The sequence below is a fragment of the Chiloscyllium punctatum genome, chromosome 10, assembly GCF_047496795.1.
Source record: "Chiloscyllium punctatum isolate Juve2018m chromosome 10, sChiPun1.3, whole genome shotgun sequence".
Lineage (NCBI taxonomy): Eukaryota > Metazoa > Chordata > Chondrichthyes > Orectolobiformes > Hemiscylliidae > Chiloscyllium > Chiloscyllium punctatum.
This window is the reverse complement of record NC_092748.1, coordinates 7,288,811-7,308,019: the sequence shown is the minus strand read 5'-3', so window position 1 is coordinate 7,308,019 and position 19,209 is coordinate 7,288,811. Positions and strand designations below refer to the sequence as shown.

The window sequence follows — 19,209 nt, the reverse complement described above, 5'->3', positions numbered from 1 at the left end:
TAATTCTCTCCAGGCTGACCCGCAGCTGCGGAAGCTCTCCTGTAAATCACTTTTTGAAAAGCTCCTTGAGATTGCAGGCTCTAATTTGAAGTGTTTCCACCTGCATAGATTGGCACTTATTCCAGGTACTTCTCCTAATTCACTGCCAGTTTTCCTTGGTGCATTGAGAGGTCTAATTCGGGTATATAGGGACTCTTAAGCCACTCCAGCAGCTATGCACTGTAGGAGAGATGCTGCGTCAATTGGAAGTGGTAATGAAGCCATTACATAGGATGTACAGCACAAAAGCAAGCCATTCAATCCAATCAGCCTATGTTGGCATTTACTTTCCACACACACCTCCTGCCATCCTTCTAGAAAATAGTCAATGTTTTGACTTCAACTGTAGAACTGTATCATTGCTTACTGGTGGGATCTTGAACGCATAACACAGATCAGGGAGGTCTCATGTTTACCAAGATTTCTGTTAAAGATCTCATGATCTGTGCCAATAGCCTAGGAGGTCCATGAAGAGGAGTGAAAGGATGGAGTGGAGAGAGAAGAGGGGAGCCTGCTACGATCCCTGGTCCCAATCTCCTACCCCAAATATGAACGACGATGGGGAATGCTGGTCATTTGAGATGTTTGCAGTTCATATAGGAACCATTGCTAGCATTGTACATTAAACACACAAGGCTTTATTACCTGATTCAAAGATTTCTTCATCTGTGGAGATAGGAAAGAAAACCTCAGCACAACATTTTGGAAATGCAGATATTAAGGGTGATGTCCAACTAGGTGCTGCTATCAAGATGACTGACCTCAGAAACTTGGAAGTTTATATTTCTCCAGGGCAGTCATCTCTGGGTAATGCAATGCTGAAAATCATCCTTAAAAAAGACCACGCAAATCACACCTTCCCATGATTGGCTGGTAACTCTTAACTGTTAATCATTCAATAATTGATTCACAGCCTGACATCTCCCCCGCAACCTCTCCCCCCACCCACCCACCCACCCCTCCAAGGTTCCGTCCCTTTCACTTTGTGAATAGTTTGTAGTCTACATGGATTTTGGCATGGCTTATAATAAGATCCTTCATGGCAGACTGGCCAAGAAGGTCCATGGGATTCAAGGTAAACTGGCACATTGGATCCAAATTGGCCGACAGTCAGGAAGCCAGAGGGATGCTTCTGTGACTGGACCTTGGGGTTTCACGTGGTTCAGTGCTGGTGTCCTTGCTATTTGTACATTAATGATTTGTAGGGAAAATGATCAAGAAGTTCACAGTTGACACAAAAATTGGAAAGACAATAAATAGTGAGGAATAGTTGTAAACAGCAGAAGGATATAAATGGACTGGTCAGCTGGACAGAACAGTGGCAAATGGAATTCAAACCACAAAAATGTGAGGTGATGTGAGGGCGAACAAGGCAAGGAATTACACAATGAATAATAGGACCCTAGAAAGTTCTTAAGATTAGAGGGCCCTTGGTGTGCATAGTCACAGATCTTTAAAGTTAGCAGGACTTGTATATAAAGTAGTCAACAAGGCATATGGGATATTTGCCTTTATTAGACAAGGCATAGAATACAAGAGCAAGAGGTTATGCAGGAACTGTATAAAGTGCTGCTTAGGCCACAAGAGAAGTTCTGCATACAGTACTGGTCACCACAATATAGGGAGGATATGATTGCACGAGAGAGAAGTTTTACCAGGATGCTGCCTAGGCTGGAGGGTTTGAGGAAAGCTTGGATAGAATGGAGTTGCTTTACTTGGAACAGGAAGGTTGAGAGGGAACTTGATAGATGTGTATAAGATTATGATGGACATAGATAGGGTGGTTAAAAAAGCACTTCTTTCAACAGGAGAAAGGACAGTAACCGTAGTGGTAATGTCACTGAATCAGTAATTTGAAAACCCAGGAGACTGGTTTGGGGTCACAGGCTCAAATTCCACCTCATCAGCTGTTGGGATGTAAATCTGGCAAATGATTTTTTCATATGCGGTTAGTCTTGTTGATGGTGACTATGTAACTTACATTAATTGTTGTAAAAACCCAGCCCCAGCTGATTCACTTATGTGCTTTAGGGAGGAGAACCTGCAGACTCTATCTGTGACTCCAGATCCACAGCAACGTGGTTGACTCTTAACTACCCTCTGCAATCACCTGGCAATTCATTTAGTTCAAGGGCAACAAATGCTGGCCATGCCAGTGTTGCTCACATCAGTATTTAGAAAAGATAAAGAGAAACAATCCCCATATTATCCCCATGTTCTTCAACCCCACACTCTCTCCATAATATCCCTCAACCCACTGAATGACAATTTTATTACCTGTTTCAACAAGCTTCTCAGCAATTGTCATGTCCTCTTCTGTAAACCACACAAATGAGACATAAGTGAGGTGTGAGCTTCAGGGAGTGTAATGTAATGAGCATGTAGCAGTTCAATGTGTGGTTGAACATATTCACCTTCTTCCACAGGGCTCACTGTATCAATCCCACAGCAGCAGAAAGTTAAACAGATCACATTCAGTGCAAAAGAACTTACAGACAGTTAAAAGCTACAAGGCACAGAGTCAATCTCTAGCCTAAGCATCTTTAGAGGAAATGGAGATACTATAGACCCACTCCTTTTAAAGGACTTAAAGGAAAGATATGGTCCATGTGAGGTCTGTGGAGGGATCAAATCATTTAAAATCAGGAAAGTCAGAGCAGGAAACAAAATATTAGAGCAGGTACAATAAGAATGTGCAGCAGAAAGCAGCGCCCAGAGAAAGGATCAGAGTTGTAACATCCCCACACAGACTGTAAAATCCCCTTATAGACCGTAACATCCCCACATGGATGGTACTGACAGTTAAACCCTTGTTCAGACAATCATACTGTCGTACTGACAGTAACATTCCCATTTTGACTTAGGATCCCCACACTAATCATAAAACCATTTGCTGATTGTAAAATCCTCACACTGATGCTAACATCTCCACACTGACTGCAAAATCCCCACAATGATTGCAGCATACACACACAGACCAAAAGAAGCCCACATTGACTGTTTCAACCCCATAATGACTCTTATAAAACCATACTGATCGAAATAACCCCACACTGACAGTTACAACCCCATACTGACTGAGGCAATCTTACACTAACTGTTCCAACCCCATATAGATCGAAACAGACCCACATTGATTGAAAAACCTCACACTGATTGAAACAGTTTCATACTGACTGAAATAGTCCCACATTGACTGAAAAATTCCCACATTGACTGAAACAACCTCTCACTGATTGAAACAATTCCATACTGACTGGAACAGTCAGACATTGACAGAAAAATTCCCACAGTGACTGAAACAACCTCATGCTGACTGAAACAATTCTAAACTGACTGTAATAACCCCACACTGACCTAATCATCCCCACAGTGATTGAAACAATCCACACTGGTCCTACTCACAGAGTGTTGATTTGTTACAAGTGTGCAATGGGAATGAGTGAGACCACCAGAACTCTCTCTGCTTCCTGGAAATACAGAAAGGAGATTAAAGTACTGAAGCAAATGTAAATGAGGAGCATTTTGACATATACAGGGAAGAGCAGTGGAAGTTCTAGAAAATGAAAAAGCCATTCAATCTAAGCAAGCTGAAATATTTTCAGAAAATAACTCTTATCAGTTCCCTCGGTGCATGCAACAGTGGGAATGTGAATTTCAGAGGATAAGCTTCAGCGGGAGAGCTAATATATCAGCTAATATATAATATCTTGTGATTGATGTGGTGTTCATGTAATGGAGGGCTGCATTTTAAAAGGCTGAAATAGTTTTTCTTTAATGATTTCTTTCTCTGTCTAACTTTTGCTGTATCTGCCAGGGTGTTTGATGGAACCTGCAGAGGGAGGTTTATTTTGATACCCAGCCCAGTGTTGGGTCTGCTCTGTCAGAGTTTGATGGGACAATATAAAGTGTACCTTTACTCTGCATGTCCTTCCATGCTGTACCTTGCATTGACAGTATTTGATGGGCCAGTATAGAAGGAGCTTTACTCTGTATCTAACCCCGTTCTGTCCCAGATTGTAATCTTAGAGGATGAACTAATGATTCCTCTTTTGTCTAACTGAGTGAATACTAAGAATAGCGTAGCCCTATGTGATGAAGAGCAGCATGTGATCAGGGCACCAGGAGGACCAGGAGAAGCATTACCAGACAATACATTAACTGGCCCTTTATCACCCAGCTAACCCCAATATCTCACCAATTGGTTCCAAGGTTCCAATGGTCGGCTAATAAATTGTAGCTACGCTTCAAAGAAATACATTGTATTTCAAGGACTTCTGGAAATTTTTGAGAACATGAGCAGCTATATAAATGTAATAAAAGCAAAATCTGCAAATGCTGAATATCTGAAGTAAAATTGAAAGTATTGGAGAAAGTCAACAGTTCTGTGAAGAGAAAAATAAAGTTAATGTTTCAAGTCCAACATGATTCTGCTTCACAACTCCTCTTCGACTCCTGATCTTATTTTCTATGTTTCTATGAGTGGCCTCCTTCTGCACTGTTAAACATCTGTGATTTCTGTGAAGTGGACTTGAACCTATAGCTTCTGTCTTAGAGGCTGGGACAATGCTGTACCACAAGATCTCCATCTCTGCTTCTATAGAGCAGTAACTCACGAAAGGACTTGGCCATCAAACTGCACTACATCTGCCTTCACATTAGGTCCGTAAGTGTCCATTAAAAGTCAGTTGGCTTACCTCTTTAGCTGGTTATTGGAGGGAATCAGGCCTGCGCACTTCGAGGAAGTTGTGATATTCTTGGCCTGCCACCACAGGGTATCATTCTGGTCAACAATCTGCAGGATATCTCCTCTCCTGAAGGTCAGGCCAGCTTCCACACAAGGAATGGCAGGATCGTACTGTGGGCAGTAGTCTATCAGTGGTCTCACATAAAGCTACAGAGGAGGAGAAGTTGTGAGAAACTGCATACCGTGTGTAATCGACAGTTTAAAATATATAACACGAAGAAGAAAAGGGAAGAAATGGATAAATCTGATCAAGGAGTACATGATACTGAAAATGCACAGCAGATAAGCTGGGTTCTGAAACAGACTGCAGATTAGCATTTCGTTATCTTATGTGGAAAGGTTGAACAGGTTGAGTCTTTACTCACTGGAGTTTAGAGGAATGAGAGGTGAAACATTTAAGACTCAGAAGGGGTTTGACAATGTAGACACTGAGATGCTGTTTCCCTTTTTGGGAATCTAAAATGAGGAGGGAACAATTTCAAAACATCAGCCATTTAAGGCAGAGGTGAGAAGCAATTTCTTCTATCAAGAGATTGTTAGCCTTTAGAATTCTGTTCCCCAGCAGAGATCAAGTCACTGAATATATTCAAGCCTGACTTTGGCAGATTTTTGATCAACAAAGGAGTCAAGGCTTGTGGGAGACAGACAGGAAAGTGGAGGTAAGGCCACGTCAGATTAGCCATGATTTGTTGAAAAATGACATAGGAGCAGGCGTAGACTCTGCAGCACACTGAGTCTACTGTAACACTCACAATGATTACTGCTGATCTTGATCTTTAACCCCACTTCCCTGCCCAGTCCCCATATACTTTGATTCCCTGAGAACTCAAAAAAAGGTCTATCTCAGCTTTAAATATCTTCACTGAAGGAGCACTCACAACACTCTGAGGCAGAGAATTTAAAAGATTCTCAACTTTTAAATGAGGAAACTTCTCCTCATCCCAGTCCTAAATAATTAGCCTCCTATCCTGAGACTATGCCTCTTCAAAAATCCACCTCAGTCCATTGTAACTGAAACCTTCAAAGATGCCTTTGTCACCTCCAGAATCAAATATTCTAATACTCTCCTAGGTGGTTTCTCAGCATTCACCGTCTGTCAAATCCAATTCATCCACAGCTTTGCTACTTATTTCATGGCCTGCACTAGGCTCCACTTACCCATTCTTATCCTTGCTGACCTGCCCTGACTTCCAGTTCTTAATACCATCTATTCTCCAGCATCTAGATTATCTGAAATGTTGCTCCTGAAGCATATTTTGCAATTTCCTACTGGGGAATAATGGGACAAGGTGAAGGAGGGAGTAAGAATGGGAATAATGATGGGAAAGAGAGATAACACAGGAGAGGAAATATTCTGAGTGTAAGATGCAAGGAGTGTGAGAAATATGTGAGCAAAGAGATGCCAGACAGTTGTAGTAAAATAAACCTGGTGAGAGTCATGTGGATATTACTATGACACAGGCCTTACTGTGTTTTGAGAAGAGCTTCTTGGTCGATGTGACACTGGAATAAGCTTGAACATGACACTGGCTTCAGACTTGCCCTGTGTGAAGTAACAATGGATTAATTGTCAGTTTTATTAAACACAAGTCACAAAAGATACTATTTAATAGGAGTAAAATAGTTCCTCAGTAAGGTTTTAGCCAGGAGACTTTTGTCCGACTGTACATTGAATGACCTTGTTAGCTGAGGATCAGTGAGTAGCACTCTTGTCTCTGTGTCAGAAACAATGTGTTCAAGTCTCTCTCCAGAGATATGAGTCCAAGAATTACTCCAGTGCAATACTGAGGGAGTTCTGCACTGTCAGGGTTAGAACTGTAAACCTCTATCTGCTCTTTCAGATGGGTATGTAAAAGATCCTGTTTCACATAAGAGTTATCCCCAATGTCTTGAACAATATTCATCTCTCAATGAACCTCACAAAAATAGATACCTGATCATTGTCACATTGCAGTCTGTGGGAGCTGCTCAATGTAAATTGGTAGCAATGTTACTTACTTTACAATAGTGACCAAGTTTTAGAAGGTATCTTGCTGGCTGCACAGTATTTAGGAACATCCAGTGGATATGAAAGGTGCTATATAAATACAAATATTTCTTTCTGTCCATGTTCAATGGCTTTATTGTTGCTTAGTTAGATCATTATGGCTCTCAATTTGACTCCAGGCAATTTAAGTCAGATAGTGAGGTCTGTCTGAAGCTCCCCAGGTGCCTTCAATTCACAGATTACATCTTAATGATACCTTTTTATTTAAAGAAAGGAGCCTGATTTCTCCCAGTTGGTACCCTGATCACCTCTCTCACAGTGACTCAACATGAGGAGGATGTAACAACTCAGACAGCAGCCATGAAATTTGTGGAGATTTTTTAAGGTGGAGGTGCTGCTTTGCTGCAGATTTTGAATGGTTCTCAATGGCCAGGAGACTCTCCTGGCTGTAGGTGTGTTGGAAAGATTTGCAGGTTGACTATCAACCTTCTTGGCTACACAGTGCGGCCACCTTCCATCGCCATCATGTCCTAGAAACTTGAATCTGACTTCCGGCTCAGAGGCTTACTTTGAGTACCTGTTCAAGATATTAAGACAAGGAGTTGGAATGTGTGCAGGGTTGATTCAATTTGATGACAAGTAAAAATGTAATTTCATAACCTTCTTTCTCTGTAGTTGAAAGGTATTAAGGACATTGCCCTTAAAACAAAATTAAGATTCTGTTATTCCCTCCATCATCCCTAAAGATTCTGACTTTCACTGGGAATAAGTCTCTCCTGTCCTGAAGATACTGACTCTTATTGTGATAACAGTCCCCTCCTCTCCTGAAAGTACTGACTCTCACTGGGCACAGGTCCCATGAAAGAAACAGCTGTTACACTTGTCTTGTTACCATGAGCTGAATGATTTGTTCAGGCTCCAGCCCAGTGACAGGTATTCCATTAACTTCGACCAACTGATCCCCAGCAAACAGCAATCCTGAAACAAAAGACCATGAACGTCTATTAGAGTGTGTCAGTGCATGAAGTATTTTTTGTTGCACTGTACCCAGAGTCCACAGTTAATGTAACGACTCAGACAGCAGCCTGCGACTCAAGCTATTTCCTGATTCTGTATTCGTCCGCAGAGCCATAGCAGAATAATCGGTGACAGCCAATTTAAGGTCCATGTAAATATCACGCAAATGACTGATATGTTGTTTGGCATGCTAACACTTTTCAGCAAGTGGAAGAATCTGGATAAAGTCTAAGGGAGTAGAGCTGGGGCTGAGGATTTGGTTGGATTCCAGGATCACGAATGTCTTTGACACAAACGTTGCCCTCCTCACCACGACATGGGTTTCGCATCATCAAGTGTGCAGTTAGTATGTGACAACCTGCATCATGGATTTCCCTGCCTGTTTTCTCAGCAAGGGTAATAATGACACCTTCATTGAATGCGCCCTATCTCTCAGAGCATTCACAAAGTATCAATGACCAACACACCCAGTGAGGTGAGAAGGAGTGGATCCCACTGAGAATCCTGAGATGCACTTCTCCAAACCCCAGCGAACGTTTTTAGGCATGAAACCATTGTTCTACAGTGGTTCCATCAGGATTTAGAATATAGATGACGATTGTAAATGGAAATCCTGCCAGAGGATGTATCTAATCCACCAGCTATTGGTCCTCTCAGTCTATCTGGAGAACCTTAGTCCAGGCCATTACCCACTCACAGCTGGCCGCTGTGTAGAGCCAGCCCACCCCACAGCCATGTTGGCAATGTTCTCGGTGATAGAGGTTACGGATTTAGAAGATGTTAATTGAAGGAGATATTTCTGATTTGTTGCAGTGCATTCTTGTACATCATACACACTACTGCCACTGTGTGCTGCTACTTATGGAAGGGAGTGCATGTTTAGGAGTGGGTGGACCAAGTGGACTCCTTTGCCCTGAGTAATGTTGAGCTTCTTGGGTGTTATTGGAGCTGCATCCATCCACGCAAGTGAAGAGTATTCCATCACACTCCTGACCTTTGCCTTACAGATGAAAGGACAGACTTTGAGGAATTAGGAAGTGATTTACTCAAGGCAGACATGTGACCTTCTCTTATCGCAATTTTATGGCTGATCCAGTTCACTATCTGGTCAATGGTTACCTTTAGGATGTTGATGTTGAGGGAACATAGCATCATCAATGCCATTGAATATCAAAGAGAGATGGTTAAATTATTTCTTGGACAAGACTATTGCCTGGCACTTGTGTGGCATGAATATTACATGACACTTATCAGCTGAAATTGGAATGTTGTGTAAGTTTTGCTGCATTTATACACAGAATGCTTCATTATCTGAGGAGCTACCAATGGGACTGAAGATTAATTTATCATGAAACATCCTCACTCTTGACCTTCTGAATGAATGGGACTAAAAAGTGTGGGGAGTGAACCTCCAAGTCTTAGAAAGGAAGTTTAGGCCTTCCCTTTTTGGTTCATTCCTTTGCCATCCCTATTGTGTCCTGGGAGTTCATCCCAACCCACTCCCCATGACTTATTTTCCTGCCGATAGCATCTTCCTCTGCCCCAAGCTCCAATACCTGCCGATCAAGCCAGCTGGTGGTTCCCACCCTATCCTTGTATGAAGCAGGAGCAACAGGCTGAAGTTGAAAGTTGTCTGACAACTGCCCCTTCTCCTTCCTGAACCCTGCTCTGAGTTAAAATCTTGACCACTGCCTGTTCCTCGGATGGAAATCCCTGGGACTCAACTCCATGCTGGCTGCAGTTAAACCCATTATGTGGGGGCCAATATTCTGAGCATGCACAGATAGCAAGGATCTTCACCTGTTGAACGGTGTTGACAGCACAGCCTTACACTCTTGAACAATTATCCTGCCTCCACCAAATTGCCTTTGGAGTTACTCACCACTGCGATCTGCGAGACCACCACGGATCACCCGAGCTATCACTATGGATCCTGTCACTTCATGACGTTTAATAGTAGCACCCTGCATAGAGAAATAGGGGAGGTTAGAAATTTTGAGTCTGTTACAGATCTCTCCCAAATTTCACTGTAGCTGATGATCACTTTATATGGTGTAGCATCTTATGTATAGGATGAGACGACAGCTTCACACGCCATGCAGTACAATTGTTGAGAGCTCCATAATTACTTTATCAGTCAGTTCTCCCTGACATAACTGAAAGTTCATGGATAACGTTTGGGATAGGGCCAATTCTCAACCTGGCTGGTCAAGGTGTAATCAGTGCTAAAAATGTGTTGCTGGAAAAGCGCAGCACGTCAGGCAGCATCCAAGGAGCAGGAGAATCGACGTTTCGGGCATGAGCCCTTCTTCAGGAATAAGAGGGGCTCATGCCCGAAACGTTGATTCTTCTGCTCCTTGGATGCTGCCTGACCTGCTGCGCTTTTCCAGCAACACATTTTCAGCTCTGATCTCCAGCATCTGCAGTCCTCACTTTCTCCTCGAAGGTATAATCAGTGGCGAGTTAACTCTGCTGTCTTCCTGACTTGCCTTTGATGTACTCTAGAGTAAGATTAGGACCAATCAAGGACAGTAGTGGGAGGTTTTGTGTGGATTCAGAGGAGATGGGCAGCCTTAAAGAATATTTTTCGTCAGTATTCACACTGGAAAAAGTCAATGTTGTCGAGGAGAACACTGAGATACAGGCTACTAGACTAGATGGGATTGAGGTTCACAAGGAGGAGGTGTTAGAGGTTCTGGAAAATGTGAAAATAGATAACTCCCCTGGACCAGATGGGATTTATCCTAGGATTCTCTGGGAAGCCAGGGAGGAGATTGCCAAGCCTTTGGTTTTGATCTTTATATTGTCATTGTCTAAATGAATAGTACCAGAAGACTGGAGGATAGCAAATGTTGTTCCCTTGTTCAAGAAGGGGAGTAGAGACAACTCTGGTAATTGTAGACCAGTGAGCTTCACTCCAGTTGTAGATAAAGTGTTGGAAAAGGCTATAAAAGATAGGATTTATAATCATCTGATAAGAATAATTTGATTAGGGATAGCCAGCGTGGTTTTGTAAAGGGTAGGTCATGCCTCACAAACCTTATTGAGTTCTTTGAGAATATGACCAAACAGGTGGAGGAGGGTAAAACCATTGATGTGGTGTAAATGGATTTCAGTAAGGTGTTTGATAAGTGGTAGGCTACTGCACAAAATACAGAGGCATGGGACTGAGGGCAATTTAGTGGTTTGGATCAGAAATCGGCTAGCTGAAAGAAGACAGAGGGTGGTGTTTGATGGGAAATGTTCATCCCGGAGTTCAGTTACTAGTGGTGTACCGCAAGGATCTGTTTTGGGGCCACTGCTGTTTGTCATTTTTATAAATGACCTGGATGAGGGTATAGAGGGGTGAGTTAGTAAATTTGTGGATGACACTAAGATTAGTACAGTTGTGGATAGTGACAAAGGATGTTGTAGGTTACAGACAGACAAAGGTAAGCTGCAGAGCTGGGCTGAGAGGTGGCAAATGGAGTTTAATGCAGAAAAGTGTGAGGTGATTCACTTTGGAAGGAGTAACAGGAATGCAGAGTACTGGGTGAATGGTAAGATTCTTGGTAGTGTACATGATCAGAGAAATCTTGGTGTCCATATACATAGATCCCTCAAAGTTGTCACCCAGGTTGATAGGGTTGTTAAGAAGGCATACAATGTGTTAGCTTTTATTAGTAGAGGGATCGAGTTTTGGAACCATGAGGTCATGCTGCAGCTGTACAAAACTCTGGTGTGGCTGCACTTGGAGTATTGCGTGCAGTTCTGGTCATTGCATTATAGGAAGGATGTGGAAGCTTTGGGAAGGGTTCAGAGGAGATTTATAGTATGTTGCCTGGTAAGAGGGAAGGTCTCACAAGGAAAGATTGAGGGATTTGAGACCGCTTTCGTTTGAGAGAAGGCGGTTAAGAGGTGACTTAATTGAGACTTATAAGATAATCAGAGTGTTAGATTGGGTGGACAGTGAGAGCCTTTTCCCTCTGATGGTGATGGCTAGCATGATGGGGCATAGCTTCGAATTGAGGGGTGATAGATATAGGACAGATGTCAGAGGTAGTTTCTTTACTCAGACAGTAGTAGGGGCATGGAATGCACTGCCTGCAACAGTTGTAGATTCGCCAATTTTACAGGCATTTAAATGAATATTGGATAGGCATATGGACAAGAATGGAATAGTATAGTTTAGATGGGCTTCAGATTGGTTTCACAGGTCGGTGCAACATCGAGGGCCGAAAGGCCTGTCCTGCACTGTAATGTTCTATGTTCTACTTATCACTTTTATTGTTGCACTGGGAATTGCTTATATATCAAGGTACACTCTGTTCTGATATAATGCGATAGGTCAGTTCTCGTGTGATCTCGCGTTATAAGAAAATCATGCAATAGCTGCGCCATTTAAACTAATGGGACCGGAATCACATTGTAGCCAATACAGGTCAGGAAAGTTCACGTTCTACAAATAACGGTCTAAATTATTCAATCGTATTGAAACCAATTTGTATTGAAGAAATACGCGTTATAGCAGAACTGACTGTATCAAGAGGCAGTCTTTGCTCAGGATCTATCCAACAATTCTGAAGCCCTCGTGAGGTTATTATTAGAGAGGTGCAATGACTGAGGCTCAAGCCTACTTTCCTTCTCAATATGTTTCTCCAAACAATCTGCCTCAAATAAACTCAGGTAGATTGTAACCATATCACCGAACCCAAATTCCAGACAGTTAGCAGTTCTAAAGTTAACCACCCATGTATGTGACTAATCCACACATGTGACTTAACACTTACATAACAAGCCCACACACATAATTAACACAAAGACTGAAAGGCTGAGAGTGAAACTGTAAGACTGAGAGTGAGAGGCAGAAAGAGAGAGACTCCAAGTGAGAGGAGAAGAGAAATTAAAGTGTTAGATTGGAGCACTTTTTAGAACAACCTATTGACACAGAACAGCAAACAAGTGCAGTACATTCCTCTGTATCTTCCTTGTATCATCTGTCCTTACCAGGGGGTGCTTGTTTTTCACCAGGCACACTATCCTCAAGGCTTCCTCATCTTCAGGGATGTCATCTGGCAGTGGAGGCAGTATGGGATCATAGTCTTTCTGAGCCACAGTGTCATGAGCAGAAAGCAGGGCCTGTCAATCAATTCAGCCATTAACTGTTAAATGTTTGCAGGAAATTGAAGGGTTTGATGACTAGTATCAATTCTATTCCTCAGGACCTCCGTGAGTTATATACACATCTTTAGACAAGCTTTCACATGTACATACATACATGTAAACAACACATGCAGATATTCATATGCCAATATATGTATTGTACATGTTCTTGGATGATTAATTATCTACAATAGGGTTTTTACATGATTCTGAATACATTTTCAAATATGTGTATTTATATTTCTGTAAACATTCATGGAATTGTGTGTGCAGGTGTAATTGTGTACATGTATGTCCTTGTCTATGTCAAGATGACCCCTTTTAGGTAGAGATATCCTTGTATGCATGTTGACACAATGCTTCTGTGTCTGTTGACATGCATTATTGTACATTTTCTTGTGATAATCTTTAATTTCAACAATGTTCCTGGCCAGAGTGTTTCATAGTGGTGTAAACGCTTTTGGGTTCAAATTCAGCTCTGTTCAAGTCATAGAGTCATAGAGATGTATAGCATGGAAACAGACCCTTCAGTCAAACTTGTCCATGCCAACCAGATATCCCAACCCAATCTAGTCCCATTTGCCAACACTTGGCCCATATCCCTCCAAATCCTTCCTATTCATATGCCCATCCAGATGCCTTTTAAATGTTGGATTTCGTACCAGCCTCCACCACTTCCTCTGGCAGCTCATTCCAAACATGTACCACCCTCTGTGTGAAAATGTCGGCCCTTAGGTCCCTTTATATCTTTCCCCTCTTACCCTAAACCTATGCCGTCTAGTTGTGGACTCCCCCACCCCAGGGAAAAGACTTTGTCTATTCATCCTATCCATGTACACGTATTTAGAAAGGCAAGGACTGATTAGGGATAGTCAACATGGCTTTGTGCTTGGGAAACTATGTCTCACAAACCTTGATTTAGCTGTTTGAAGAAGTAACAAAGAGGAATAATGAGGGCAGAGTAGTAGATGTGATCCATGTGGACTTCAGTAAGGTATTTTGACAATGTTCCCCATAGGAGACTGGTCAGCAAGGTTAGATCTCATGAAATACCGGGTGAACTAGTCATTTGGATACAGAACTGGCTCAAAGATAGAAGACAGAGGGTGGTGGTGGAGGGTTGTTTTTCAGACTGGAGGCCTGTGACCAGTGGAGTGCCACAAGGATTGGTTGGGGTCCTCCACTACTTTTTGTCATTTATATAAATGATTTGCATGTGAACAAAGAGGTATAGTTAGTATGTTTGCAGATGATACCAAAATTGGAGATGTAGTGGACAGCAAAGAAGGTTACCTCAGATTACAATGGGATCTTGATCAGATGGGCCAATAGGTTGAGAATGGCAGATGGAGTTTAATTTGGATAAATGCGAGGTGCTGTATTTTGGGAAAGCAAATCTTAGCAGGACTTATACACTTAATGGTAAGATCCTAGGGAGTGTTCCTGAACAAGGAGACTTTGGAGTGCAGGTTCATAGCTTCATGAAAGTAGAGTCACAAGTAGATAGGATAGTGAAGAAGGCGTTTGGTATGCTTTCCTTTATTGGCCAGAGTATTGACTACGTGAGTTGGGAGGTCATGTTGTGGTTGTACAGGACATTGGTTAGGCCACTTTTGGAATATTGTATGTAATTCTGGTCTCCTTCCTATCAGAACAATGTTGTGAAACTTGAAAGATATCAGAAAAGATTTACAAGGATTTTGCCAGGGTTGGAGGATTTGAGCTATAGAGAGAGGTTGAATAGGTTGGGGCTGTTTTGCCTGGAATATCGGAGGCTGAGGGGTGACATTATAGAGGTTTATAAAATCATGAGGGGTGTGGTTATAAATAGACAAAGTCTTTTCCCTGGGGGTTGGAGAGTCCAGAAGTAGAGGACATAGATTTAGGGTGGGAGGGGAAAGGTATAAAAGAGACCTAAGGGGCAACGTTTTCACGCAGAGGGTGGTACATGTATGGAATGAGCTACCAGAGGAAGTGGTGGAGGCTGGTACAATTACAACATTTAAAAGGCATCTGCATAGGGTTTGGAGGGATAAGGACTGGGTGCTGGCAGGGGGGATTATATTGGATTGGGATATCTGATCGGCTTGGATGAATTGGACTGAAGGGTCTGTTTCCCTGCTGTACATCTCTATGACTCTATGCCCCTCATGATTTTATATGAGATCACCCCTCAGTCTTCGATGCTCCAGAGAAAATAGGCCCAGCCTATTCAACCTCTCCCTATAGGTCAAATCCTCCAACCCTGGCAACCTCCTTGTAAATCTTTTCTGAACCATTTCAAGTTTCACAACATCCTTCGGATAGGAAGGAGACCAGAATTGCACACAATATTCTAAAAGTAGCCTAATCAATGTCCTGTACAGCCGCAACATGACCTCCCAACTCCTGTACTCAATGCTCTGACCAATAAAGGAAAGCATACCAAACGCCTTCTTCACTGTCCTATCTACTGCGACACTACTTTTAAGGAGCTATGAACCTGCACTCCAAGATCTCTTTGTTCAGCAACCGAAGACCTTCCCATTAAGTGTATAGGTTCTTTTCTGATTTGCTTTACCAAAATGCAGCACCTCACATTTCTCTAAATTAAACTCCATCTGCCACTCCTCAGCCCATTGGCCCATATGATCAAGATTCCGTTGTAATCTGAGGTAACCTTCTTCACTGTCCACTACACCTCCAATTTTGGTGTCATCTGCAATCTCCTATGTTCATATCCAAATCACTTATATAAATGACGAAAAGTAGTGGACCCAGTACTGATCCTTGTGGCACTCCACTGGTCACAGGCCTCCAGTCTGAAAAACAACCCTCCACCACCACCCTCTGTCTTCTACCTTCGAGCCAGTTCTGTCTCCAAATGGCTAGTTCTCCCTGTATTCCATGAGATCTAACCTTGCTAACCAGTCTCCCATGGCCAACTTGGTTGAACGCCTTATTAAAGTCCATATAAATCACGTCCAACGCTTTGCCCTCATCAGTCTTTTTTTTACTTTTTCAAAAAACTCAATCAAGTTCGTGAGACATGATTTCCCATGCACAAAGCCATGTTGACTATCCCTAATCAGTCTTTGCCTTTCCAAATATGTGTAAATCCTGTCCTTCATGATTCCCTCCAACAACTTGGCCACTGCCGATTTCAGGCTCACCGGTCTATAGTTCCCTGGCTTGTCCTTATCACCTTTCTTAAATAATGGTATCACGTTAGCCAACCTCCAGTCTTCTGGCACTTCACCTGTGACTATCGATGATACAAATATCTCAGCAAGATGCCCAGCAATCACTTCCCAGCTTCCCACAGAGTCCAAAGGTACACCTGATCATGTCCTGGGGATTTATCCACCTTTATACGTTTCAAGACATCCAGCACTTCTTCCTCTGTAAACTGGACATTTTTCAAGATGTCACTATCTATTTCCCCACGTTCTATATCTTCCACGTTCTTCTCCACAGTAAACACTGATGCAAAATACTCATTTAGTATCTCCCCCATCTCCTGCGGCTCCACACAAAGACCGCCTTGCTGATCTTTGCAGGGCCCGATTCACTCCCTAGTTACCCTTTTGTCCTTAATGTATTTGTAAAAACCCTTTGGATTCTCGTTAACCTGATTTGCCAAAGGTATTCATGTCCCCTTTTTGCCCTCCTGATTTCCCTCTTAAGTATGTTCCTATCGCCTTTATACTCTTCTAATGATTCTCTCACTCTCTCCTGTCTATACCTGACATATGCTTCCTTCTTTTTCTAACCAAACCCTCAATTTCTCTCGTTGTCCAGCATTCCCTTCACCTACCAGCCTTTCCTTTCACCCTAACAGGAATATACTTTTTCTGGACTCTCGTTTTCTCATTTATGAAGGCATCCCATTTTCCAGCCGTTCCTTTACCTGTGAACATTTGACCCCCAATCAGCTTTTGAAAGTTCCTGTCTAATACTGTCAAAATTAGCCTTCCTCCAATTTAGAACTTCCACTGTTAGATACGGCCTATCCTTTTCTATCGCTATTTTAAAACAAGTTGAAATTCAATGAACATCGACCCTTAACAAGCAAAGAATATGTCAGTCAGTCTTCCGTGGAATACCGTGATCCTTGAAGACATCTCACCACTACTTTCTCAAGGTCAATTAAGAAAGGGAAACAAATATTTGCCTAATCTAGTGACACGTATATCCTGTGGAAGAACAAAAACTGGAAAATCAGAAATGCAGAGTGTCAGTGAATAGAATGGACTATCTCAGAGTCAGGTTAAGAGTTCATCTAATTCGCTGTGGGGCTGGAGTCAAATATTGACCAGACCAGATAAGGATGTCAGGTTACATCCTTGAAGAAGAACAGGAATTCAGTTTGTTTTATACAGCAATCCAACAGTCATTTTTACTAACAGCAGCTTTACTATTTCCAAATGTTTTAATGACTGATATATTCAATTTCTCAAACTAATGTTGGAGTAGGTTTAGAACTCATGGTGTATGGATTAGAACCAGACCAAGATAACTCATGTGTTTCTGTGCCCAACATAAGAGTTCTGGTCATCATATTATAGAAAAAGATTTAATGCAATGGAAGAGGGTGCGGGGAGGAGGATATCAAACCTGTGAGATTATACCAATTAGAAAGTGATGACTAGATGAGGTTCTTTTTTTACTTAAAAAGGAAAGACTAAAAGGCAACCTAATAGAGATTCTTAAAATTGTGAAAGGTTTTGATAGTGTGAATACAGAAGTCTGGATTTTCATGGTGTCAGGCTGAATTGGGTGTCTTTAAAAATAGATTTACTTCCAGAACACCCACCTCTTTTCCAGCAATTTTAGCCAGTTTTTTATAAAGGAGCATATGGCAAGCCCACACCCAGTACTCCCAACCTTGCCTATTCTGTTGCAAGGATGGACATTTCAAACATTTCTCACAGTTTTGACGTAGCTATAAGCCACAATCTATAAGTCTCAAATCTGGGTGTGTGATGGAATGAGTGCTGATCCAATAACACGTAAGAAGCTTACACCATCAAGGACAAAGTAGCCTATTTGATTGGCACCATTCGCACAAACATCTATTCCCTCCACCACCAATACTCAGTAGCAGCAGATGCACAGCAGAAATTCACCAAGGCTCTCTAGACAGTATCTTCCAAATCCACAAGCACTACCATCCAAAAGAGCAAGTGCAGTAAATACATGGGAACACCATCACTTGCAAATTACCCTCCAAGATGCACGCTATCCTGATTTGGAAACGTATTGCTGTTCTTTCAGTGATTTAAAATCCTGGAACTTACTATTGTGAATGTACATACTCTAAATGGACTGCGACGATAAAGAAAGCAGCTCACTGTCACTTTCTCAAGGGCAGCATGTCGGATTGGGCAGTAAATGCTGACCTAGCCAGTGGTACCCACGTTCCATTAATGAATAAAACCAAATTTAAGTTTGCATAAAGCTGTTAATTACCCACAAACATTAAAACATTTGGTTGACTTCCCACCTCTTAATCTTGTCCAAATAAATACATTGGTATAGAACAAACTCTTCAAAGAAAGATTAGTCAAGTATCAGGCTGAGGCCTCATGGAAAACTGTATCTGTCCAACTATTCAGCTGCTTCTATTGATAAAGCTGCCAAATGGCTAAACTCCAAAAATTGTTAACAGATATAACCCTGTAGATTTTGTCACAGCTTGCAGGGGAGTGCTAGCTCTTTTTGATTGACACCTTTACTACCTTTCAATAACCTGATCTTTCCTTGATGAGTTTTCTTCAATGTCTGTGTGTTCATTTGCGCGGGATGGAGAGGAAATGAATTCCAGCCTTTTGCCACTGTGATGACAGCAGGTGTGGGAGAGCAGCTTCAGCATCGGCGACAGGGAGAGAGTTGAACTAAGTCAGTTAGCGTTGTGAAGGGGAAGGGAGACCCAAAGCCCAGAGCTTGAAATGTGACATTAGGATCTGAAAGTGGCATCAGTGCAGGGGGAGGATCTAGTTGGCCTTTTGAGAAGCATGCAACCTGCTGCTGTGCCAGCAATGAGTCTTTGCTGATCTAATGGAGCTGATGGATATAGAGTGTCCTGTCTACCCTGATGCAAATCTATAGGCAAGCACGGCTGCAGGCTCCTAGGATGGCAGGAGTTGTGCGCCTATGCATCTGTGTGTGTGTGTTTCAGTTCCCATCCAGACAGCAGAGCCTGGTTCCCAACCTTCAGCGATCCCTGAGTATAGCTATAAGGATCATGTGGAAGTCAGTGAATAATGGTCACCCCATACACACACAGGCATCTTCC

General features: G+C 42.3%; 2 protein-coding genes across 6 annotated transcripts in view; one reads left to right on the top strand and one right to left on the bottom strand.

Annotated features, from left to right (window-relative positions):
• Positions 1-19,209, top strand: part of LOC140481851 (tripartite motif-containing protein 3-like) — a 67,148-nt gene that overhangs the window by 18,590 nt on the left and 29,349 nt on the right. The window lies entirely within an intron of this gene.
• Positions 1-19,209, bottom strand: part of LOC140481852 (MAGUK p55 subfamily member 4-like) — a 42,033-nt gene that overhangs the window by 15,654 nt on the left and 7,170 nt on the right. For 4 of the 5 annotated variants that reach the window (XM_072578405.1, XM_072578403.1, XM_072578407.1 and 1 more), the window contains 9 exons: positions 12,777-12,908; positions 9,673-9,754; positions 7,666-7,751; positions 6,255-6,329; positions 4,737-4,933; positions 3,445-3,509; positions 2,454-2,471; positions 2,317-2,355; positions 685-705 (listed from right to left, as the gene is read on the bottom strand). In XM_072578405.1, coding sequence (XP_072434506.1) covers positions 685-705; positions 2,317-2,355; positions 2,454-2,471; positions 3,445-3,509; positions 4,737-4,933; positions 6,255-6,329; positions 7,666-7,751; positions 9,673-9,754; positions 12,777-12,908 — 715 coding nt within the window. The remainder of the gene's footprint in view (positions 1-684; positions 706-2,316; positions 2,356-2,453; positions 2,472-3,444; positions 3,510-4,736; positions 4,934-6,254; positions 6,330-7,665; positions 7,752-9,672; positions 9,755-12,776; positions 12,909-19,209) is intronic. The other variant, XM_072578404.1, reaches the window with a different exon arrangement.